At 48.8% G+C, this 26,769-nt stretch overlaps 1 protein-coding gene across 1 annotated transcript in view; it reads right to left on the bottom strand.

Annotated features, from left to right (window-relative positions):
- Rat1 (5'-3' exoribonuclease 2 Rat1) overlaps window positions 1-26,769 on the bottom strand; it is a 91,087-nt gene that overhangs the window by 22,446 nt on the left and 41,872 nt on the right. The window contains exon 30 of the mRNA XM_089556809.1: window positions 23,874-23,959. Within this exon, the coding sequence (XP_089412935.1) occupies window positions 23,874-23,959 (86 nt within the window). The remainder of the gene's footprint in view (window positions 1-23,873; window positions 23,960-26,769) is intronic.

The following is a 26,769-nucleotide window of genomic DNA, read 5'->3' as shown; positions in this document are numbered from 1 at the left end:
GGCGTTGACTGTTTTCGCCGCCACATCGTTAAGGCATATGTGCATGCAGCAATACTGGGTCGGGTGGAAATATTAGCTACGTGGTGGGTTTTAGTTGCTTTTTTTTTTCACACGCAGCACGTTTTCACACGAACAAGCGTTTATTAAAGAACTACGTGATATATCCCGCAGACATCCCTGACGCTGTCGAGCTGCGTAAGAATTTTTGCAGAAGGAAGGATTTTGTTAAGCCAACCAGGCTAAACACATGCTTTCGCACGTGCACTCGGCTTAACCACGTTAAATCCCTATACCACTTTTCTGCCCAACAAGACCATTTTGCTGTACATTTTTACTCCGTCATTAAAGGGCGCAAGGTTTCCGGAGCCATTTGCCTGCGTGCGCCAGCGCAAGTGAAGTTAATTTGCATAAAACTTTTCCTATACGAAACGCCCACACTTAACGTTCTAAGCAAAAAATAAATAAATAAAATAAATAAAGATAGGCTCTCGACTACCGCGGTCTGAAACTTTTCTCGAGGTTTCCCCATTCTTGGGCCCAGTCTCTGCAAGACAACGACATCGACCACGGAGACCTAACTGCCGAGAATATAGCAAGCTACAGGGGCACTATATAGTTGCCAAAAGAAACGAAAATGACCAGCTTACACAGAACCATATTGACACGAACGAAGGGACGTGTGTGTATTATATAAAGAAAACACTCGCGTATACATCAACAGAAAGGGGTGTGACAACGAAGCCACACTGGAGAGCGGTGCGGAAGAAGCCCACCGGTCACACTCAACGTTCCGACCGTCTGCACGTGCAGGGGACGTTTGACCGATAGGCGCCAGGGGGAGCCACGCCTTCGTCGGAACCCTTTGTCACGAAATGTATACATAAACATGCGCCCAGTCACAAAAAAGGAAAGAAAGTGGCGGCTATACAGACAACCCGTTACTGTCTACTGCTGCTGGATAGGAACATTACCGCCAAGCGAAATACAAAAAAAAAAAGTTAGAGATCACTGTGGCACCGGCATTGGAGAAATGCGTAAGCATGACACCACACTTTATGACGTCACACCAAGACGTCCTTGTAACACTTCCCCATTTTTCACGCCAACTGAGACTCGTGACCGGATGTCGTGACCCTCAAACCGGAAGTCGATCACTTATCGATCAGTAATCGATCACTCATCGATAACACAACTGCCTTACTTAATCAAGTTCAATCAATTGCCTATATGAGTTTTAAAATTTCGCGCCACGCATCGTTTTCAAATTTGGCGCCACACGTTGGCTCCGCCCACACTTCCGGTCACGTGGTGTCACACTTCCGGCATTTTGAAATTTGGCGCCACTTTTGCTCTGGTCCCGCCCTTTTTTGGATATTTCTGGCTCTAACTAACCAACCAACTCAACCCCCTAATTTCCCGTACGAGATATTTTGATGCTCTATCCGATGGTACCATTCTTTTTCGCATAAACCACATAGTCGTTCGGACAAGGTCGTAATGACACAAAACCGCAAACATAGCCATACAATGCGTACGCATTAAAAAAAAAAAAGAAAGAAGACATCCTTATCTAAACCACAACCATAGTCGTGGCAAGCAGTGCTTTCATTTATCTGCCATATTCAATTGCACAAAACCTGATGTGGCCCGGAAGAGCCGGCCATTTTTGCAGGGGGTGTAACAGGGGGTGGCACTGATACCGTGCTTTGATTTGAGCCACTGGAAGCTTTGCCGTAATACCGCATTGCCCCCATCCACGACTCCAAATTTGGAAGGTGTATACGGCAGCCGCTGGCCAGTGTATCCAGCACAACAATCATACCAAGTTTATGTGCACCCCTCCCCCCCCCCACCCCACCCACACACACACATGCAATTAATTTAGGTGACAATTTAAAACATACTTAGCTGGCACAGCTCCAACCGAAGACATCTCGCGAACACTTACAAGAAACAGGAGACAAGAATTTTTGAACATTGTTTGAGCACCAACTTGTGCACTTATGCAGGCTATAGAAGACAGCCCAGAGTAATGCCCAGGGTAGTAGCGTACAGAGCAGTACTATAGCCCAGAGTAGTAACATCACAAGGTTATTAAAGTGTCCCGGTAACACCCGAAACGTCTCACATGCAAAAAGGAAATATATAGAACTAAAAAGATTGCATACAAGACAGCTCTAGAACTGGCTGCATAAAAAAATAATAAAAAAAAACTGAAACGGTACAACGGTGTCATCGACAGGCCACCGTCACACCGTCGAGAGAAGCACGGCCGCGGGCAGACGCACGAAACCACACCATGAATAGTGACGGCAAACAGATCCACATGCTTTCGACGACGTGAAAACCGCGCACACCTGCATCTTCTATAGGCGGCCCCAAAAAAAGGCCACTTGTAAGCGGGACAACGACACACACACAGAGAGAGGAGATGCGCGCGCATATGGAGACGACACATGCGCCATCTGGAGACAAGAAAGGCGGCGGAGAGACGCGCGAACACGCAGAATGCAAATATTACTGGCCGCAAAACGCACTGAAAACGAAACTATTGAACTGAATAGAAATCGAAGCGCGATAGCGTCGAAAAAAAAAAAAACAGCTCACGCCTCACAGAGAGAAGGCTACACGCACACCGTGACACCGCACGGCCGTGAGTGTTTGCTAACGCACGCAGAGGGACGCACAGGCGCAAACGAGGAACAGAGTGGCGCGGTGGTGGAAGGGGAGTGTCAACCAGCGCCCCCCTTTCTCGCCGCGCTGCAAGACTGATGGATGAGAATTTAATAGGGCTGCGGAGGCCAGCGCGAGGTTAAAAGCGAATGAAAAAGGAGCGGCAGGATACGCGACTCAACAACGCGGGGGTTGGAGATCGCGGGGTTTGCGGTTTTAAGCCGCTGGACAATTTGCGGGGTGGATACACACACTTCGCGTGATGCGCGCACGCGGCACACACACCGAGCGATATAGGTCCGATGCACTTGTATACAGTGTGCAAGCGGGGAGTTGTGGGGGGAAAGACACTGTAAAACGGTGGACACAACACACACGCACACACCCAGTGGCGCTTCCACTCGAAGAGGGACGAACGCGCGCCCAACTCGCCAGCTTGGCGCGGCGTTATATATAGAAGACGGCCACGTGGCGGAGACACGTGCCGCGGGACCCGTCGGCGCCATATGGACAGGGGGCGCTGCTGTAGGGAACAGTTGCCCATGGCCGCGGTACAGACGGGGAGGCTTGAATAAGGCGCGACTACACGGGGTGTAATTTTTTTCTCACTACTCGGCGGAATCCAAAGGTGTGAGTCCGCACCGCACCCTTTCTACGAGGAGCGCGTCACTTTTCGGTGCGCGCTAAACATCCCGCTAATTCGAACCCGCTTAATTCGAACTTCCCGTTCATCCGAAACCGACGCTTTGGTCTCGTCAAGGGTATTCGAAAGAGCGCCCCTTAATTCGAACTTCGCGTTATTCGAATAATTCTTCGGCTCCGTTCGAGTTCGAATTATCTAAAGTATAACTGAGTCTAGCGTGTCCACCAAGTCCCTGGGCGCCACCGTATCAAACAGTGAGGGAAACTGGTTCCGCTCATCCACCTTGTACAGACATGTCCTTTTGCCAGCACACTTAACGACCGTTCCCAGATGATGAAGGAAAACAGGAAGCTCCTCCAGGAAGCGCGTAACCGAAGCTATACGAACACTCTCCGCCGCGCATCGCGTATAGGAGCATCGACGGGTCACATCGCGTGAGTGGCTCCATTAAGCGGGTGTGACCGAAGTGTGCTTACTCAGTGCGCCTCATTGCGCATGCGCATTGTGTACACAAACTGTAAATTGTACGGTTTAAAGTTCCTAAGCGACATATATAGTGGTTATGAGGGACGCTGCAGTGGACGGCTCCGGATTTATTTCGACCATTTGGGGGCGTACATCGCACACTAAACAAGCACCTTTTTATATATCGCCCCCATACATAGAACTGCAGCCGCCGTGGCAGGGATTCGATCCCATGACCTCGGGACCAGCAGCCGAACGCCGAAGCCGTTGAGGCACCACGGTGGGTCCCGTGTGCGCACTATGTGTTTTTGTATACTCCCCGATGACCGTTCGCGGTATACGGAATAAGCAGAGTGCATGCGATTAACTTCACCTGCATGAATGAGACAGTAGCGCATTGTATCAGCTCTCTGGTGTATCGCACTCATGTAAACGGGAAAAATGCGCCAGGAGAGCGCCTCACGGTCAATGCGCCAGGAGAGTGCATGATCGAGACGGCCAAGTCGACTTCAGTGGTATAGATGGAAACAGGATATATGTGTAAAGCCAAGTGGATTACGAAACCTTGGCTGTCATCTGCCTTCACCACAATGCCCTGAATGCTGGATAACAAAGCAAACTGCGCACAAAATGGCAGCGGCGTGCACTGGACGGGCACTTGAGGTGGTATACGTAAACAGTGGCACATCGACTAAACGAGATACAGCTATTCTGTTGAGGCTATAGCTGACCGTAGCTGGTTGGCTGTAGAATAGCTCTGAATTTATGAAAGCGCAGGCGAAGACAAGGGACAACAGAACTTGTCCTGACCAGTTGTGTCGCCTCTAGTCTTTACCATGCGCTTCCATACGTTCTAAACGAGATGTACGCTACAGGAAATACGCTGCGCGCTATTGTCCCACTCATGCAAACGTGGCTTATGATGAGTGTAGCTATAGTCTGACACAACTTAAGTCTGCAGTGAAGCTCCGCCCATGTTAAGCCTCCGCGCACAGAATTCCTCCGCGACAAAAAGTAGTCCGCTGCGTAAACGTTTCTTGCTACCTAAACTAGAAGCCTGTCACAAGAAAAAAAATATGAGCTCTAGAATTTTGATACGCGGATTGTTTGATACAGTTGAACATTAAAAAGCCGATTTCGTTTAAAGTTGCGATTGGCCAGTGTGAATAATACAGGACGCCGCGGACCGCGGCCCAGTGTTAGTAACTGCCTTTTTCTTTTTTTAAAGTTGCATCCCACTAAACACTACGCGCGGTTGCGGTGATGGTCAGATCCTGCATGCATGCCAACGAGGTTTTAAAGGGCATCCATGCACATCGCATCCGGTCAGACAGGCTAATAGCCACACTGCACGAACTAAACCGCTCTCTCAAGAATAAAGGAACACACTGTTCAAGTCCGTCCCTCAAAAAATATTTCTTCAGAGACAACCCACCGAAACTCTAAAGACAGCGCATGAACTGTATATTGAAAATTTTTCTGACAGCTGATTTCAACGGGTCCCCGATAGAAAGCCAATCATCAAAACTTCAACCCGTGCACAGCACACAAATAACGACACTACGCAATTTTATGTGCACGTATAGTCTGGAGGACGGTACCGACGCCGTATACATATAAGTATGCCCGGCAGAATCGCTTCGCGCCGACAGAGAGCACTCAAGCCACTCTCAATTATGAGAACTGCGCCATCAACTTTCGTCTACGCGCGTACGTACACTCGGTGAGAGCAGCGCTAGCTTTCCATCGGCACCGTTCATCAAAACCCGCGGCCGCCTCTGTGGACGTTCCCTGTAATTACACCTCCCAGAAGAGAGCACGGGGACGAGATAGGAGGCCCTACAGGCCACTCTCGGAAGTCCCGCGAAGCGGGCATCATCTGCCACAGCGCCGTTCATCCACTCTCCCCCTCACAGTATATACGGTCAGCCGCGTTCCAAACACGCTAATCGGGAAGCCCCTTAAAGCTTGCAGGCCCCCGGACGACCATATACAACTCTCTCCGGGGCAACCCGTCGCCTTCCCGGGCGGGTCAGTCGGTGCCTAAGACAGCAAGCAGCCTATATGTATATACGCTCCCGAAAACAAAAGGTGCCGCACGCCTTTTCCACAAAGCTAAGTGCGTGCCACGCGAGCAAACACGCCACACAAGAGCTCAGGCCACCCCCAGTGCGTCCATCGGCTTCCCCGTGGAAGGGCCGGGCGAACAGGCAATATCCTGCGGGCCTTCTAGCTGACGCGCTCCACTGGGCGTGAAGGGGGCTCGGAGTGCGCTGCAGGGAAACACGCAGGCGTTGCAGGCATAGCGCGTGCCGGGCCCGAGACCTTATACACACGTAGGGACAGCAGACCGGGATGCAAGCAGAGTGACCACTGGTCAGTCCGCGCTGTTGTGTGTATTCCGGCGTTCCGGATTTCGACGGCGGGGTGCCGCGCGGTCCTATTGCGACGATTCACTCTCCAAACAACGACATAGAACGCGCGCGGCAGAACGCGATCACACGCGGGGAGCGATAATGAAAGGGGGAAGAAAGACGCGCGTATTAGTACGCGATTATTCGTCGTACTTAGCCAGTGTGCACGCAAGTGCGAGGGAACGAGGGAAGGACACTAACACGATCCGCTAAGGAACACTCCTCTTTCATTAAAAACGTTTTAGCACTACAGGACTGTACACTTGCGCGGATGTATAACATACCGGAGCGCGGCTTCGACCGCTTATCTGTTTTTTTCAGCCAGCGTCCGCTGCGGCGGACGCGGTTGTTGCTGCGACGCGCGTCTTTTCTTTTCTTTATGAAATTTCCGGAGCCCTTCACTACGGCGTCCCTCATAGCCTGAGTCGCTTTGGGGCGTAAAACCCCAATAAGTAAATAAAAAAATTCAGGGGGCACTTTGGCTCTCTAAAGTGCTGCAAGGCGAAAGCGTTTCCTGGCGCAATGTTTGTTTTTATTTACTTTTTATTTTTCATATTTTGTTATTTATTTATTTTTGCTCCTTTTCTTAATTTTATTGTTTTTTATTTTTATTTTCGCAACTTATTTATATTTTGTTTTTATTTTTGTTTTCTTATTTTTATTTTTTATTTTCCTTTTCTTGACTTTAATCCTGTTATTTTATTTATGAAGCCCATGCATTCACTAGATGCGCCTTAATTCATGCTGGAACCTTGAGCCTTTTAAGCTTCATGCGCAGTAGAACGCCTCCGCTGCGCTGGAAACTCGCCAACAGGCTACAGAACGCGAAAAGGTTTTCTTGACAAGACAAGACAGCACGCACCTCTGGACATCCAACGAAACACATGACTGGATTAGTTGGTGTCGAGCTAAGCAAGCGAACGCAATGGAGCAGCCGTGAATATTTTGTTTTTAAATGGGGTTTAACGTCCCAAGGCGAATCAGGCTATGAGGGACGTCGTAGTGAAGGGCTCCGGATAATTTCGGCCACCCGGGGTTCTTTAGCGTGCACTGACATCGCACACTACGCGGGCCACTAGCATTTCGCCTCCATCGAAATACGACCGCCGCAGCCGGGATCGAACCCGCAACTTTCAGGTCAACAGCCGAGCACCATATACCAGCGAGCACCGTGGCAGCTTCAGCCGTGAAATTTAATTCACACTACACTCAAGAGTATGCACATACGTAAATTCGGCGCTGCTATGTCTGCTGGAGCACAAAATACGGCAGTTCGTCCACCCAGCGAATCACGGGATCGCCTTTTCACTCCCCCGCTGTGGGAGAGGACACTGAATATAGCTCCTTTTTTTTTTCAGCTCTGCGTTAACATACTCGCAATAACCGACAGACACTAGATGGGCTTGGTTTCACGAAAAGCACCTATTGCGACAGTATATGTAGATCCCCTAGCGATCCACAGTCACGGGTTTATTCTAAACAAATAAATAAAATGTAAAAAGGCATGATCTAAGTGCGTATGTCTAATGCGGACTATAAAAACCAAGATATCCAAGATATGAATACAGACTCTGTCATTTCCAGAGCGTTAGCTCTACTGCTCGCATTACCCAAGGTCGCGTTAGTATGAAACACAAGGCACATAAAGTGGGACCAGTGGGTGGTACCATTGGTACGCAGACTGTGGACCACCTGATTGGCCTAGAATGTTCGTAGTGGTATCAAACGATTCAGCGTCTTACGGAGCACAAGATTACTAGTCCAGTCAAAGCGTAGCGCAACACATGGATTCGCACCGACAACCTTTGGTTCCCGAAACCGTGGCTTCTGAAACTTCAAACGTCCATAACGACCGAACCAATTGACACAGGACATTCGAAGCGGTGTCAAACGATTTGCCTTCTTGCACTGCATACGTTGGCATTAAAAAAGTAGATATCCGGATATAACGAAGAATTCGTACCGGATATAGCGAAGATGGCTAATGACGCAATGTTCGTTCGATATTGATAACGCTCGACACTCATACGCTGCCTCAGCGTTGTGCTCTTTTTTATATCGAGTAGTGACAGCGCAGTCACTGGTAATAATATAGTTTCATTCAAAAACAAAAACGCCACCAGTGCAAAAAACTACCCGTTCCGCCATTTATGCGCAAAGCCACGAACGTAAGCGGAGAAGGCAATACGTTTCGGAAAAACTGGGATCACTGCGGCGACCCGCATTGTGGCAATGCGAAAGCAAAACCTCCACACACTATATAGACGTCCGTGGCTGTTCTGACGTCCACGTACTATACCGACGTCCGAGGCTATTTTGACGTCTAAGCGTATTTTTCGCATTTAATTAATTATCTAATTACATCTCATCAACCGAAATTTTCCCAACGCAACATTTTATCACACTGTCGCAATCACACTTCCACACATTTATCTTCAGAGAAGGACGTAATCGCGCGGACAAAATTTGCGGACACCTTTTGCTGACGCGACACAGCCATGCAATCGCATTAATATTAAGAGAAATTATTACGCGGACAAAACCTCGATAAACGGGAAAAAACTAACGTCAGTTCCGAGTACCTGTACGAGGATTTTCAGAAGCAGTAAAAATTGTTCCAGAAATGTCCGCGCAGAACCGATCTAAGAATTTCGTCTAATAACTGACAAAGGAGCCACTCCACTGAATTTCATAAAGACGGCCATAAAATCACTAAAATTAAAAACCGCCGCGGAGCTATATAGTGGCCGATGTATGTGTGCAGAACTATCTAATAAGGTGAGGCTTCTGCGAATGTTTGGCTTATCTTCCTACCGACTGCAACAACACGAATACAAAACCCTGACGTTTACATAACGGCGATTGAGAGGTGCATAGACAGCGACAGCACTTAGCATCGACACAATTTTACCGGAAAAAAAGGGCTCCCGATTTTTTGCTTGGAAGCCTGTACTGCACTTTCCGACATTCTTGTGAACATATGCACTTATCTGTAGCCGATACTCTAATGACAAAGTTACCAAAAAGCAGTAAAGCAGAACTGATGCTTTCAGCACCAACACACCAACGGGTATTTCGGATTACCTTGTGGTCACAAATCTGCTAAGCACCGAATTCTTCGCAGCATTAGCCAACCGCTGCAGACGCCAAACAATAACTTTCATGGGGTATACCCAGAAAAAAACGGGAGCTTTTTTCCAGAACACGCACCTTATAACGAGACGTAATCACACCGGACAGGCAGTTTATAAGAAGAACTGGAACAGCACTTCTCGCGCCACGAAAGGCAAACTTTCAACGCTCACTTATCCGGACGAAAACACACGCACAGCTAACCGAAGCACCAGAACCGTTCTTAGGACAGAAAGCGGCTTGAAGCCGACGCAAAGAGGCAAAGCTATGCTTTTTGCTGTTCGTAGACGCATTTCTAACTAAACGCGAGGACGACATGCATAAGCAAGTATAACTAGTCCTGGTCAAGTCGATTCCAAGAGCGCGCGAGCAAGACGTCGACCGCCGCTGTGTTCGCGAACGTGTACACAGCGGTCGAACCCGCGACATTTAATTACGGCACCCCGCGCCTCAGGACCCCTATAACCGCAACCAGATTAACGCCACCAGCCACCTCCTCCCGCTGTTGTTTAAGCGCTCCGAAAACATCCAGCGTTTTCCGCATACACTGCAGCGGCAAGATGATTGAACAATCATCTAGAGTTCGCAATATAGCTTTGAAACCCCGCGGACCGCAAAAAAGAAACTGCGACGGGGGCGCCCGTTCGCCTTCAAATAGCACCCCCTCCACCGAAGGCTCGAAAAAAAAAAAAAGCAACACTAAAAGGAACAGACGTCAAAATAACGGAGAGAGGCTGCGCCCCGACTTCAAAAGGAACGAGAGAGGAGTTCGACAACCTCCTCCCTCTCACGCAAGGCAGGAAAACGAGAGAGAGAGAGAGAGAGAGAGCGGCAAGGAGAGCGAGAATAAAATACCCAAAGGAGGCGTGTCCCCCCACGCCGGGCGAATCGACCAATGGGAAGGCGTCGCCGCCATCCGGCCGTTCAACGTCCTCCTCTCCACTCGGGAACCGAACGCTCCAATGAGAGAGCGGGGCGCCCGGCCAATCACAGAGCGCGTAGAGCCTCATAACGGTTTGCTCTTTTTTTTTTTTTTTTTTTACTATCCTTTCGTCGCGCGCACCAGAACCTCCCGACTCTTTCGAGCTTCCTCAAGGGCCCTCCAAGCGGCCTCGACGCAGCTGAGGGGAATGGGAGAGGAGGACGAAGAAACGGTCGGAGGGAGAGGGTACTAGCGAAAAAAAGAAAGAAAGAAAAGGATAAAGAAGACTGCGGAGGAAAGGCGGCAGCCAAAATAAAAAAGAAGAGGAGCCGCGATAAAGCTGGGGCAGAAAGGAAAAATAAAAGCAGCGCGTAAAGGTGATTAATTTTCGCCGATCGAGGACCTTTCTTACAGAGAGACAAACTCGACAGCACGCGAAGACGATGCGCAACGTCACAAGAAAACTACGAAAGTACTAGTTAAAAACGAAAAGAAAAGGATCAGGCGAAAAACCTTCAACGGCCGGCAAAGTTCACGCTGTACAAATCAAGGAAATTGGACTCCTTCGCGTTACCTGAAACATAAAAGGAAGGAGTTTAGAATGTCTTTTCTTATCGGGGTTCAGTAATCATTCAAGAACGACCGAGCCGAATAGTCAGTTTCCATTTTGACGGGGGCAGACAGAAGGTTTCAGCCGGTAAGCGGACAGTATGGCATGAGCTCAGTTCAGTGACGTTCAATTACTTGGATGAGGGAGGGAGGGGGGGCAAAGGCAAAAAAACAACAAGGCACAGGAGCACACCTTCATGTTCGAAATTGCGCACAAAACTGCCATTCGGCGGCACAAAAGCGTGGGGCAGGATTACTATAACGAAGGTGACGGCCAAAGAGCGTCTACTTCGCAGTAACGAAATTGAGCTAGCGCCAACTTCGCTATAACGCGTTCACGCTGCACAGCTGAAGGCAATCCCCCCTCGAGACAGCCATTGTTAAAATGCACATGCTTCGATGTGCACGTCGTTAAAGTTCAAGGTAGACGACGCACGCCCAGTTGCGGTTGCGGTCAAGGGAGGGACACCTGACAAACGAGTGACTGACTGAGTGTTGATTGATCGACTGGATTGAAAAGGCATTCGCAGGCACACGAAATAGTGTACAGGTATATCACACACGCCAGCTGCGACTAAACTAAACATCGTGCATTTTCACTGGTCGCGACTGCATGGTGCTGCAACAATCGCATAAGGAGGGGGCGACCGTTTTTATCTGCAGGCCCGCCACTTTCCTCGTTTCACGATCCGGCGCGCTGCAGCTTATTTAAAAAGCAAAAAAAAAAAAATCTTGCGCGCTACAATGAGGTTCAGTCGAAGCTCGCATGATGCACACCAATTTTTTGCTTCTCGCACTGTTATACACACATACAGCTTGAGGGAACATCACAGCTCGAGTCAACGTCGTATAATTTCGCCACTGAGAGCTATTCTTGCAATATTCTTGCAAAGTATAGCGGGGCACCTTTGTTATCATCATCATCATCAGCCTGACTACGCCCACAGCAGAAGGACAAAGGTCTCTCCCCTATCTCTCCAAATAACCCTGCCCTGAACTGCGACGTAACCTCGAAAGTGTATACACACACAAGTATATATCTCAAAAGGCAACACATGTAGTATACCCGCATTCAACCAATGACGACTACAGAAGTACGACTAAAAAGAACATTCTTATCTTTCCTATATTTCCTCTCAACGCATAATCCTCATAACAAGAGTTTAAACTTCAGCAAACAAGTCAGTGCAAACACACTGTTTCCTTTCATAATCGAGCTTCCTGCACACACTACAGCATAATAATGACGTCTGCGTTCCTGTCCCGTCACAACTTCCACCCTTAACCGACGAAAACACTCGTAGCGAGAGCCACGCCGCCTTGCAGCTCGCCATTCGCGCGTTACACACGGGCCGCTTTAAACTTTCCGAACCGCGACTCAAACAAATGTCACAGACCGCTGTGTAGCCCCTGTACACGCGATGTGCCCCAATAACGGCGCGCGACCATCTCTCTCCGCATAGTCGCTGTTGTCCGATGACCGTGGCGCCCTCTCTCGCGGGGTGTCGGCATCGCGCTGCGGCCACAAAAGCACGGGATTGCGCAGAAGCGAAAGGCTTGGTTTGGTTTGGTTTATGGGGTTTAACGTCCCAAAGCGACTGAGGCTATGAGAGACGCCGCAGTGGAGGGCTCCGGAAATTTCGACCACCTGGGGTTCTTTGACGTGCACTGACATCGCACAGTACACGGGCCTCTAGAATTTCTCCTCCAAAGAAATTCTAGCCGCCGCGGCCGGGATTGAACCCGCGTCTTTTGGGTCAGCAGCCGAGCGCCATAACCGCTGAGCCACCGCGGCGGAAGGCCGTCGGCTGTAGCGAGTGTTCTAAAAGTCAGCACCTCAGCTCTCTGTGAAACGGAAGCGCCCGTTCGTCTCGATCGCTTGCCGAGGCCGCGGCTCTAACCATTCGGCCAGAAGAATGAAGCGCCAACTATACGGGAGTGGATTGGAATTGGAGCGCCTTGTGGAGTGCTGCGACCACAACCCTCGCGTCATTTGTTCGACCAAGCAGAGAAGACCGCACAGACAATCATGCGGATAGGCTAACCTGGAATGCCAGGTCGAACCGCGAGGAGGAACAACGTCATCAACTTCTCTCCTGGGGATGTATTTACAGTACTAAAGTATATACAGGGTGCTTCACCTAAGACTTTGCACAATTTTCAAAAATAGGCTTTTTGAACTAAAAGAGCGCTTTTTTCGACATAGCATTGTCAGCGGTGTAGTACGTCATAATACAGCAGAGACATGGTAACTAGCAGGCTGATTGACTAATACTGAATACCCAACTTTTTAACTATTACTACTGGGCTCCTTAATTACTGAGAGGTGTGTAGCTCACCGTAAGTAATATTCATGTTAGTTTTTAGAATTCAGAAAACGTGGTTACCCTCGGCGCAGTGGCCCAAGACACTTTGGCTATTCCGACGAGTTACGTGCACTGGAGAGGTCGCTTTGCCTTCAAGCTTCTCGAAAGCGCATATATTTTGACGCGACGTAGCAAGGATTTGTTGGGCCACAGCGCCGAGGGTAACCGCGTTTTCGAAATTCTACAAACTGATAGGGATACTACTTACGGTGGTCTACAAACCTCTCAGGGAGCCTAACACCAATAGTTAAAAAGTTGCCTATACAATATTACTTAACCAGCCTGCTAGTCAGCGCGCCTTAGCTGTATTCTGACGTACTTCACCGCTGACAGTGCTATGCTGAAAAAATCGCTCATCTAACTGAAAAAGCCTATTTTAAAAAAATTGTGTAAATTCTTGGGTGAAACACCACGCATAGCGAGAAAGCTCAAAATCGAGGAGCATAGGACAAGGAGAAGACCTGCGTGCAATGCTCGTGGGCGCACGGGAGCTGGCGCTAGGAATGAGAAGAGGAAAAACACGGTAGCTCGGCGACTTGGCCGAGAAACCGCAGTATACTGCAACAGCTGCTTCTTAGACAGTTAACGGACGACAACGCCGGAAGTTTCAGCGGCCACTTATAAGCCGGTACTCCGTCCCCGCGCAAACTCCCACTTACAAGAGCGCTGTGTAGGCCCCTATAAAAATGGCCCACAGGTTTTCCATACACTTCTCATATAAACTCCGTTGCATTCCTAAAGATATTTCCTTTTGTATGTTCACAGCTATAGAGACAAAAGTCTACTAGAAGGGCACAGCCATAAATCTATGGAGTAGTTCATAGGCTTTGTCCACAGACTTTAAGACAAAAGTCTATGGACACTACTGATTTTCCAAAGGAATTCTCGTACGGTTGTACTCCCCCAACCAAAGTAAACAAACATCTGACACACCATGCGCAGCACACGTGGCCACCCTCGGGGCACGACTTCAGGGCAGGAGACTAGTCAGTGCACGACGACCTGCACGGCGCAGTCGGCAAGAACACAAGGCCTGGAGAGGGAACTTTCCAGATCCTTCGATCGCGCACTACGAACCGCGGCATCCGACGTCACAGGGATCCAGCGAAGACAGTCGCGAGGACTCGCGCACAAAAACTCAACCACCACAAGCCCAAGAGCAGGGAGGAAGGGGGGGCAAGCACTGGGTACCACAACCACGGGGACACGTCTTGGAGGTTGCTGGGTACCTTTCCGAAGACACGCGGCAACAAGTTCCGCGCCTGATGGCGGCCGAACGAGTGAAGACGGAGCCCGCGAACGAGACCGGCGTCGACGACGACGTCGTTTTTATAAGCGCAGCGCGATTCGACGGAAGAACGGCCGGTCCCTCCGCGAGGGGAGGAAAAATCGGGAGGGCTTCGAGGCGCACTCCATCCGCAAGAACCCGAACACATAACGACCTCCACAAAGAAACAAGAGGGCAGCGGCGGCGGCGTAAGAGAGCACCGCGCGAAGAGCGCCATACGAGAGCCAGAGGGCCATCGTAAAAAAAAAAGTAAATAAAAGTGGTCGAACAGAGACAAGAGGACCGAAGGACGGAAGGAGCCACACCACTACTCCACCATCGCCACCACACCCGTAAGAGGAGGGCCTCGACGAAACGAACAGCTCTCGTCACGGCCGACTCAGTCATCGCCACCATCATCATCATCATCGCCGGCAAGCGACGACGAGTCCGCGACTCGAGTGATTTTCAAGCGCCGGCGCAAAGAGAAGAGAAAGGGGAGGGGGGGAGAGGGACTCCGCCGCCCCCCGTACCACCACTCGGTCACAATGTGGACAGGTTTCAACGGCGACGAACGGCGGCGACAAGGACCTCCGCGTGTGCGTGAGTGTGTGCGCGCAAGCTTTACGCGTTTCTTTCTATATATCTTTTGCACTCTCCCGTCTAGCCTTTGTTGCCTTTTGACGTCTTTTTCCGGCCGTTTTTCCTCTTCCACGAAACACCAGCCCGAACTTGCTCTTCTAGCCAGAGGAGTACAGTATAGTGGTGCTCGACGAAAGGGGCGAGACCGAGGCTCACGAACCGTAGGAGCGACGCCGACGACGAGAGGGCCCTGCAAGAGAGCCGGCCGAGAGAACACAAGAGAGTTCGCGCGCGCGGATCAGAGACTACTCGCTCCCCGGCAAAACCCGGCTGCGCCGCTCCACGGAGACGCACGGAGCCAGGCCAGCCTCGGCGGAGGACCTCGCCCGCCACACAGCGCAGCCTCGGGAGAACTGTTCGTCTGGAGTGTCATTCTGGTACTCCCCCCCTCCCCCCCTTCCTACGCCACCGTCGCACGGAAGAGAAGCGCACCAAAAAAGAAAGAGAGAAAAGTGGAGAGAGGCTAAAAAGCTGGAGGGTCCGTGGAGGACCCCAGAGCTCGAGTGCGAAGACCACGAGGAGGGTCGACGAACGACAGAAGAGGGGGATAAAAGTTGCTTGAGGAGAAAGGAGGTTGCTCTTGGGCATAGTGAGCGCAGGGGCAATACATGGGTGCTCGCAACTCGAGTGTCTCAAGACTCGAATACGTCTCGATTTAAAAAAAAAGAAAGGCGCCCTCGGTGTGCAAGGCAGAGCAAGATCTTGTATAGGTTCACGGGTTTTATACACAAAGGATGAATAATAACAGGAAATACAGGAAAGATCAGGAGGGGGGGGGGGCATAAACCGGTAGCTTACCACGGCCACTGATCAAACCCACTGATCCAATCCGCGGCAAGCATGATACGTGGTGATGCTGTCCAATGCCTAAATAGTTACAGTCCCCAGTAACTTTATGGAAAGGGAAAATGAAACATATTACTGACACCATCTATGGGGGGTGAATTAGTGACAATGAAAGTGCTGCATTACACTCAATGAGAGAGCTCACACTGAAGCTCGCTTTGGTCACATGACCAGATGTGGCACACCCTCGAGTGTGCGGCTTAAATTGGAAAGGTCCTATAGGATCAGTAAGGCAGAAAGAAAGAAGGAGAAAAAAGAGACAGAAAAATGACAAAACAAAACAGGAGCAAAGCAGCCAAAACTTAAAGGAAGCAAAAAACAAAACAAAGATAAAAAACTGGAGGGGTCACTTAAGCTCAGCAGTGAGGGTATGATGAGATAATGTTAATAGGTCCTTTCAGTGGCCTGGGGTACTTTGCGTATCACTTCACAGAGGTGCATACTGTTCTTTCTTTCATCCATTCCACCCAAGTACTCCTGCTCTGTCGCCTAGCTTCCGCCTACGTGCCCATTTATGTGGAATTGGTCATTTCTACTTCATAGATAGCAGGAACTCCTCACACCACTCTGGGGCAGTGGTGCAGCAGTTAAGCAATGCCCCGGCAGGTGGCAGTTTCAAACACAGCCACCGGTGGGGCTTGCGAGAACCAGGCTGCTCCTCCCAAGCAACCTCTGACGACCAATCATTAATTTAACTACCACTTGCCACGATGGGCCGTTTGCTTACAACCCAGTGGGCAGGTTGCAGTGACACCACAAGGTCGCACGATCTAGGCGGGAGGTGGGCTATCCGCTCTGGGGATTTTTTGCTCATGATGACAATGGCACCGGGTTTTCTGCTGAACCAGGCCTTTAACGCTACTGCGTTAAAAAATGCACAACAGACACAAAGATGGAAAAAACAACGAAAGAAGCAACAGGAAAACAGAAAGGGTAGAAGGTAAAAAGAATTAAAGGTATCGTGTCTCCCGCATGTTAGGTTCTTCGCACCAATAAACGTAAACTGTTGTGAAGAGCTCAAACCACACAGTTGCTGCACGACGAGAAAGCAGCCTTTCCACACGCTTCTTCTCTAAGACACCTCTATGCTTCAGGCGCTACTAATGCAGATGAAAGAAAGGGGGCTGAGGCTGACAGGGCCGAAACCTTAAGTAACACGTGGTCAACCCGTAGAGCGATGGGCCCACTTCTCCTTCCAACTTCACTGCAACCCGTTCCTGAGGCTTTCAGATGTCATTTTTTTATTTCCATCGAAAACGAATATTTTTTTTTTTTCTGCCTAAACTGCATATTCAGAAGTCAAGAGAGATAATTTGTCAGCTTTCCAGTGTGAAATATTGGTGGTTAATTTTTCACAGGGATGTGCAAAATTTTGGACAAAGTGTCATAACTCATGAAACCAGCAACATCAAAATGCCAGGTCTCGTTAGGTAAATGCCTATAGGATTGCGCAATCAATCTGCGTTTTGAAGAAGTATGTTACAATTAAAATCGCAACAAAAAAATTGATGTTACTACAGGCGGCAAAATCTGTCTGCAAAAGGATGGTGGATGAAGTGCTACCCTGCCCACTTTTACACAAAAGGTAATTTACTCCGCTGCTTATTAGGCATAAGAAACCATCATATTGGTGTCATGAAGGATGACAAATTCACCTGAAACAACGAAATCACAGCTAGATGGAGTGCACTCTCAGAAAAAGCTGTGAATTTGCTTTCAACGCAGAGCACCTTAAAGGACCAACACAAATGAATATCTAAAGGTACATCACAAAGTGCCTTAAGAGTTTGGTTGTACCAGTGAATGCCCGCGGTTTGCGCCCACTGACCGCACAGTGCGTTGAATTGAGAATTTCAGCGCAGTCGAACCCATGATCAGGTTTCACGAGGTTGCAACTACACAGGCGAGGATGTATCATGGAAACCGCATGTGCAGTAGGTTTCAGAGACAGGTGCAAGAGCAAGCACACTTGTTGCTGCACAGGCGTAGTTTGCTTTCCCAAGCACCGCAACGGGGTGGTGCATTGTGCTACAGCAGCACCCTTGCACGGATGTGCACACAACAACATCGCTGGCCTACATCGCCAACAACGTAGGCCAACAACGTGGCCTACATCGCTGCTTCAAAGTACCAGCCTCTTCGTAGGGCACAGTTCCAAGTTCCACCATCGCCCAGCGTGTTTTGTTAGTTACTTATGTTCAGCCGACCAGGGTGTATGCAACAGAGGCTATCATGCACCAAACACCACTATAAAAGCTTTTAACCCAAATTACATATGGAGCACACAATGAGAGCAAGATATACAGTATCTCAATGCTGAGCACAGTTGGTGGAATTGGAAATGGGGCACCCGAAGAAGATGACATGATCAGTGCCTGGGCCAAACCCGCATGCACAATACTGATATCTCAGGCATCGTAGCCTGCTGGAGCATGTTGTGCTTGTATTCTACTTTAAAGGTGTGGACGCAGGGGGCACAAAGGTCACGTTGTCAGACCAAGAACAAAATGAATAATCATAGATGAAACAACGAAGGATGTTAGCCCACATGATGTCGTTTTACAAAGCTCACAACCTGCTCCACTTCACATGTGGTATGTGCTGCATGGTGCTTTGCCATGCTTCACAATAAAATCCCCATTATTACGACTAGGCAGGCCAAGAAGCTGAAGCTTGCACTAACTCAGACTTACCATCCCCGAAAGTGTGAAAAAAGCCTGCTGCAAACAATTTTTGCAACCATGGAAAACGTAAGCTCCAACAACTGCAGCAATAACTTATTTCTGTACTCACTTAGCTTCATGACACATTCCAGGCGTAAATGAGATTACAGTCGAGACCACCCATGACGGCCACGATAATAACAAACGCTTGCTTATTACGAATGAGGATGATGCTACTGTTGGATTATCTATCAGGGCTATGGTAATGCGTCTCAGATAAAACAAACAACCGTGGCCACATCACATGGTTACAGTGAACGGGGTTGTGCCACAAAGTCGCTCCCCAACAGAGGAAAAATACGTGGTTCCTGCAAGGGCAGAGACCAAACAGTGTACCTCAGTTACTGTGACCTACCCGCTTTAACTGAAAGAACATGGTACCCTCCCTCCCCCCCACCAGAAAAACAATAACAAAGATGGCATTAAAAATGCACTTAACTACGACCCAATCATGCACCGAGAAGATACAAGGTCAATTGGTCTGTGTTATGTGCTGCATGGGCAGAGCATTGAAAGTGGAAGCAGAAGCGACAACGGTGCGAGAAAGGGAAGCATTGAAAGCTTAACTACAGCACCCAGTTGGTGATCAACCAATAGCAGTGGTTTGAAATATTTGAATTCCAGGCACATGGCATGACGCGTTGGCCCAGCTTGTCACGTGGTGCAGATCGAGTTCTCAGCTGGCTCTCCACAGTTCTGCGCAGCTGTAGAGGTTTGGTTGGTTTGGTTTATGGGGTTTAACGTCCCAAAGCGACTAAGGCTATGAGAGACGCCGTAGTGGAGGGCTCCGGAAATTTCGACCACCTGGGGTTCTTTAACGTGCACTGACATCGCACAGTACACGGGCCTCGAATTTCTCCTCCAAAGAAATTCAGCCGCCGCGGCCGGGATCGAACCCGCGTCTTCCGGGTCAGCAGCCGAGCACCATAACCACTGAGCCACCGCGGCGGCCGCAGCTGTAGAGAGAGCTACAACCGACAGTAGATTCCGTGAGCATGTGCAACGCGCTAACTCAGTCACTGCAGCCCTCACAACTATGTCTAGGACTGTAGAAGAGGAGGTCGACTCTACCACCAGCCTCCATGAACGCTCCAAATGCGACTGCTGATATTGAATCACTAAAGCAGCTAATTGGTAGTGAAGATGTCGGCAAGATGCAGATGGGCCCGCCGGAGAACTTGGAAAGCACCGTGACGGAGTCAGCTTTGAAGAAACAGATTTGCACAACAAATTTTTTAAAGACATATATGCCACTTTTGCCTGCCTTTGTATTTCTGGCTGTAACAGGGGAAGTACACTTACTACTAACTTTGGATGCAACGAATACAATCCGTACGACTACGGCGTTAGTTATAAGTGGGCTCAAATGTATTTGGAGTTATCAGCATCTTTTAGCATCCTGCAGATCAGTTACTGGCTTCAAGGGTTCCACAGAGCGCACAGCAATCTTAAGGCTGTCCTTACGTATACTAACGTCCATGCTAACTAGCTGAGAAATGAATCCAAACAAGGAAGAATGCTTTGTCCTCACTTTCAGCTTAAAGGGATATACTAAAGACAATTTCAACCACCAAATACTCTACTTAAGGAGCTGAGGTTTAGTCACCAGTTCTTTACTGCTGTTCGTGACTGGTTATAAGCACTTTTTTAATAATAATAAAAAAAAGCTCCTTTAATAAAACTGCATGCATGTATTTAAGCACTCCATAAAACTGTATGGATGTATTTACGCACTCCATGAAGGGGGTCACAGTATTCATTACGGTACCCATTACGGTAAAAAACTCTGTTCAGCCAACCATATAAGGTGCCAGCTAAGTCAATATCCCAAAAGTCATGTGTACAAAATTTACACATTAAGTCGTGCAGAGAGGTTAACACGAGGGCCAATGAGCTAACCACGTGTTCTCTCTTTTTGTACAGGAAAGCTGCTGTCAGGTGCCCTCTCTTCACCGGCAGATGTCATCACTCTATGCACTGACTGTCAATATCTAGCCATGTGTGCTCAGTGACCAGCCTTAGGCACGTGTCTGAAGATTTTACAGTAAGTCTTAGGCATTAGCAAAAGGCAGACAGACCAGCACAGCAATAGATTTCACCGAACTTAGCACGATGTGCAGCAGAACTTAAGCAGTTGGCAATTTTTTTCCCGTGTTTTATTAAAACAAATACTAGTCTCCAGAGCACGAGTGAAAAACTAGACAAAGTCAATCCCAGATATATAAAATTGTTGCTTATATCGAACACAGAAGATTCCCCTTAAAAATCGCATGCAAAAGTACAGCATTACTGAATGAGTCTATCGAACTCCCATAAACAAAACATTTGATATACAGAATGGCACACCATGCCCCTGTGAGTGGCACTTCGCCTAATGGCGATCCCACAATCATTTATTACTAGAGGCCGGATTTTTAGGCACTAAAAAGCGCGTTTTAGGCGCCATAAATAGGTGGCTAAAATTGCAGTTTAGGCACCTAACGGAGAAAAATAAACTATAAACTATAAACTTTATCAAAAGTGCACACAGTTCCGAACTTCAGCACGCAATATCTGCCGTAAAATAAAACAAAAGCACATGATTTGGGACCTTGAGCAGGGCGTGAACATTAGAAGCCGTTTTTTTTTAAGGCTGTCGCGCAACTTTTCGTACAATACACATGCTTCAGCAGAGCAAAAGGGGCGGTTACCAACTCTTTTAAAACACTTTGGTATGCCTCGAAACAAATAATTCCCTTGTCGTGTACAAAAGTAGAAACAATGAACGCCTTAACAGGAGGCCACGTATTTAGAAATTGATAGAAACATTGTCAATTCAAAGCATCTGACAAATGAGTTCAGTCTTTGCTCACACAGGAATTGAGCTTATTTATTGCAGGCATACACGATGCTTCAACATTAATAAATACGTTGTCATTTGTGTAAACAGTGTTTTATAGTTTGTGGCTTCACATGTCTGGAGCCACGCGACTATCAAATGGTGCTTGCCATTAGAAGGGTCTGGAAACCATAAATACGAGATGCTAGAAAATGTTACACACAGTGCTGCTTGATGCGGATTATGCCGAAAAGAATCATTGTTCTGCACGGGCCTACGTACATCCACGAGGATCCATGGTAAAATAAACATCATCCATCTAGAAATCACTGTTAAACCTATGGAAGCAGTAGCAGACAAGCGCCATCTCCAGGTTGATGGACTCAAATTTATGTTTATGCCTCTTATCAGTAAGAACAAGCTTGTGTGCTGAAAAGGAACGCTCAACATCAACGTTACAGGAGCGTGCTTGCACTTAGGAACATTTGATGGCTTTACACTGTTCGGTATCATAGAATGTTCACCGGTAAATACTCCTGAAATTTGCTTGAGGACTCAGAACCCCTCGTTTTTCTTCAAGACGGACTGCAACTTTGCGCGGATTTTCTCGGCAACTTCTCCATGATGAAGAGCAGCGATTCGTTGCTGCACATTCTCAATTTGTCCAATGTTGGTAGTGAGCATTATACGCCCCCATTCCATTTTTTTTATAGTGCTCGTAAGAAAAGTGAAGTTAGCGAAAAAGATGCCACGATAAAATGGCAGAAAATAGGAAAAAGGTTGCTTCGATATTTTCGGCTGACGTGGTTGATATTGTGTACGCAGCCGGCGTAGGTGCAGTGTTCACCACAGCCAACTGACGAGGTCATGTAATGTTGCCATGTGTGTGTTCTACTCAAAACCGAAATGGATTCGAAAGCAAACAGAATCTGAATGCAAAACCACAGCGTATTTCAGGCCCCTTTTCTGTAAAATAGGGCATTTTTATGCACCGACGTCAGAAATAGGCATTTATAGGCACTGACATCCAAAATAGGCATTTATAGGCACTATAAAAAGAGTATTAAACATATAGTCAACACCTAATTCATGCTCATATGTAAAAATGGCGTGCCTACGAAGCGTTGAAAAAAATAGGCATTTGCCTAAAATCCGGTCTCTATTTTTTACACATAGAGCAGTGTTGGGTGTGGCCTTAGGCAGCTACTGGCTGCAGTTCCCATGTGAAGACTTCGTAAAACTGTGTGACGTGTGACTGGCGGTAGTGGTTGGTCTGGTGACGTCCTTTTCCACGCGACACTACTGCCATGCGGGGAAGCCAGTGTTCAGTACAACGCTGACCATGCGGTGAAGCTAACCTAGCTAACCGAAGACTACCTACGGCTCTCACCAGACTTGCTTCGCTCGTCCTGCTGCCGAATGCGCTGCAAGAACACACTGTACCTTCATCCTAATGAAACATTATTGTGCTTATAGTGCTCTAGTAACCCGATTAGGCCTCTCATGCTAGGCAGTAGTTAATTACAAAGTACTGTCTGCAGCAGCTTCGATGCAAAGCAGGCTAGGCCTAGCAACACCCAGTGAGCAGCACGCTGCCAGCGTGCCAGCGGGCAGCATGTCTCTGCAGAAAGTGTGCCCCTAGCGTTGGTACCACACTCTTACTTCGATGTTGCAGCTAACCTCGTTCTTTGCCGCGTTTTATATATCGAATTATCGATATATCAAAGTATTTCCGATCCCCCTCGACTTTGATATGTCCAGTGATCATCAACTGCAGTACCGTTTTGAACACTTCTGTTCACAGCACACCTGGAATTTACCAAAACATAGGCGAGGCCTTTTTTAAAATCCCCTGCAAAGGCTCGTCTTCCCGACCAAAGTTGCAGTGGTATAAGTCTGCCACTACCCCAGTAGCTTCAACCAGTGAGATAACAGCACAAGCGAGATGCACAACCATTAAGTACACAACTAGAGCTGCGCGTCAACTTACCCGCACATCCTGCCAACTCGGAAAAGGGCTTCGGGAGTAGGCTGCTTGCCTCACTCCACGTATGCCTCCAACGCCAGGTTTGCCTCGCCATACCTACCTGAGACACTAGAGCCTTCGGTCTTGAATACTCAATAAAGGCCACTGCCTGGCTGAAATTAATGCCTCTTTAATCAGCAGTGAATTTAGAACTGCGAGCAAATTTTGAAGTGGCCGTGATTGCTGGAGAACCGTCGTATTTGAGTTTAAGAAAGCGGGCAGCAGCTGCAAGTTTGACAAGAAGAAGACATAAGAAGGACCCTGCAGCAGGAGGAACGAAAAGAGAGAGAGAGAGAGAGAGAGAGAGGAAAACATGAAGCAACTCACCGCGCCCCCATGACTGCCTGTCGTTCCGGTCATGGTACGAAGGCGGCACTTGACTGTACTGGCCCATAGCTCCCCCGACTGCATGCCTGCGGAACAATGTGAATTACTCAGATTAAGCTAGGCACGCACCAAAAAACACTGTAACAGCAAAAAAACTGACTGACGATTAAGCTTCTCGGTAATGAGATTTTTGGCAACAGCTGCAGCGGTACTTGCATCGTAGTCGACCGCAGACGGAACAAGTACAGTGAAAGCTCGTTAATTCGACCCCCGTTAATTCGGAAAATCGGATAATTCGACGCGCGCGCGAGGTCCCTACAATTATACATAGGAGTCTATGGGGCGAAACTCTCGTTAATTCGAACAAATTTTGCCGTGCGTCGGTTAATTCGACTTCACTCCGCAGCCCGCCAAGCCGGTTTGCCGAGAGCAAAAAGAAAAAAAAAACTGCCATGAGCGGCGCTACTGTACGGCTGATAGGCCATCCGTATGGTCATATTATCATCCATCCATCCATCCGAGGAAGCGAGTTAGCGGCGGCCGAAGCGGCAGGCGTCTTTTTTTTTGTGCTTTGTTGTGTCGCAGCAGTCGCTACGATCGCGGTTATTTACGGCGCCTTTTTTGGTAAATGCGCGCTTTGTCAGCGTGTTTACTGCGCTGCTTGTTGTTGCTGTTTTGTTGCGACTGAGAGAAGGGTGAAAGGAAATTGCAAGGGATTGCCTACTGGCTCAGCCGAGCCACCACCGCTGCCATGTGCAGATAGAGGAGAGTTAAAAGATCAGAGGAAAGATAAAGAGAAAAGATAAGACGCGCGTCCCAGCAACAACGCCGTCCCCGCGAACGCTGGCTGAAAAAACAGATAAGCGGGGAGCCGCGCTCCCTTCACCTCCTCCCCACCTCCTCCCCGCGCTGCTTTCGGGTGGGTAGCATAGAGAAAGATATTGGTAAAGAGCGGACACTCGGCGAAATCTGGCCCCAGGAAATGACGCGCAATCCTCCTCCTCCACTAGATAATCTTCCAACTACAGGATGGCGCCACCAGTCTCTAAACGCGCGCGCGCGCGCGGGCGGGTAGCCGGCGCGGCGGCTCAGACCCATCCGAGTGGCAGACAACGGAGCGTCGTGGGGGCTGTTTTGTGCGCGTGAAAGCGTGCGGCGTATTTGTTCGTGCGGGCAGACCGCAATTTTTTTCGTCTCTCTTGCCCTTCGACGCAGAACTCCTCCTGTTTATGACGGCGGCAAGGTGAGAAATGTTTATTTGTGGAAGTACGCTGTATTGCATGCAATTTAGGCGGCCGCGCCGGCCGCCGTTGCCTGTCTGCAGTTCGTGAAGCGGCGCGCTCGCTCTGTGGCCAGCCGGCTGTTGTTCACGGCATTCTTGCAGTTTGTGACAACGTCAAGGAAGGAATGTTTTGTTTTTGCAAAAGTACGCTACATTTCAAGCACTTCATGCAAAATTACGCTGCATTTCGAGCACTCTAGCTTAGTACGCCGGCGCAGTTGTGAAGGGCGCGCGCACGCTGTGTCATGCTACGCCGTGGCGGGAGCGGCGGGAGGAATGATGCTGCATGATGCAGCCTCGCCGGTCGGTGCGTAGAAACAACAAAAAAAAAACCTGCCCACGGCCCGTGGCCCGACGCGCTGTGCCTAGCGGTTAGTTTTGCTTGGTTTCGCGCTTTCTCGGGACGTCACATTATTGTATGGCCCCCGACAATATGTAACTTCTTATGGGTGACATTTGTCAGTGTAAGGTTAAAATGTACTTTTTTGAAAGTGGGCGAACGGCGAAGACGACCGTTCCCGCGCAGCAAGTACGGGACCGTAGTTTTCAAGACTGGTGGAAAAAAAAGATGACGCACGAAAAGCTCAAACCTTACTCTTGTAGTACGTATGTATGTATGTAGTACGTGTGAAAGAGTCCGTTATCTGCGCTCGTGGAAACGCACATTTCGCCCGTGCATTGACAACACAGGGATGCGCTTTTGAAAACCGGCAAAAAAAGGCAACGCGTCGGGCTTTCTAAACTCTAAAGAGCTTGAAAACCAAGAACTGTTGCGCCGATAGTTTAATTTTCTATGCTTCTTAAAACATACGTTGCACCCGTGTATTTCTCAGTGCTCCTAACACATTGTGTACTTCTGGTTCGTAGTCCGTGTTGTGGCCGTCTTTGTACGAAATATTCTCGAACAAACCGCGTACTCTGCTGTCCACCTAGGTTTTAGAAGGTAGACAATAACGTCGGGGAATGTAGAAATGCTTGCAAAAAGCTGATTGGTATCTGCCGTGTAGTACGGTATGTGTATTGTACTTTGCGCAACGACGTTCAGCACGCGAGTTTCGCAAAAACATGTTTACTCCGCTCGTAATTTCGTTCCCTCGCCGCTTTCGCACCTTTTCACTGTTTACAGAGTTACAATATAAGGTGACTGAGAATGACCATACTTGCGAATTTTTCAGGTGATGCCACCCGTCGGCAACACCTGCTGTGTGCCGTGGTGCCGCAACAGGATCACCTTGAGCAGGAGGCCAGGAACCATCTTCCGCATATCCCATGGCTTTGTTTATGTTGCACAAAATAAATGTTCTCATTTCACTCAAAACCTGGTGTCTTTTGTGGAGTGCTAATATTTGGCAAAGGCTGTGATGCAGCTGCGTTCATGGCTGGTCAAAAGCACTCGAAATCTATTTAATTATACGCTGCCAACGGCGCAGCGGGGCGCGGCGTATGCTAATATTCAAACCGCGCGCCCCTGAAACCGGAACCGGAAGTCGTCCCTGGCAGCGAGGCGCAGCGCATGCAGCCATTCAAACTGCGCGCGTTGAAACCGAAACCGGATGTTATGAGACTCCAACCGCTTGGTGCGCTGCAGTCAAATGGGCCGCTGGGCCCTATGGG

The sequence above is a fragment of the Amblyomma mixtum genome, chromosome 8 (assembly GCF_055824585.1).
Source record: "Amblyomma mixtum isolate Tamu chromosome 8, ASM5582458v1, whole genome shotgun sequence".
In the NCBI taxonomy this organism is placed as follows: Eukaryota; Metazoa; Arthropoda; class Arachnida; order Ixodida; family Ixodidae; genus Amblyomma; species Amblyomma mixtum.
This window is presented reverse-complemented; position numbering and strand designations above follow the sequence as displayed.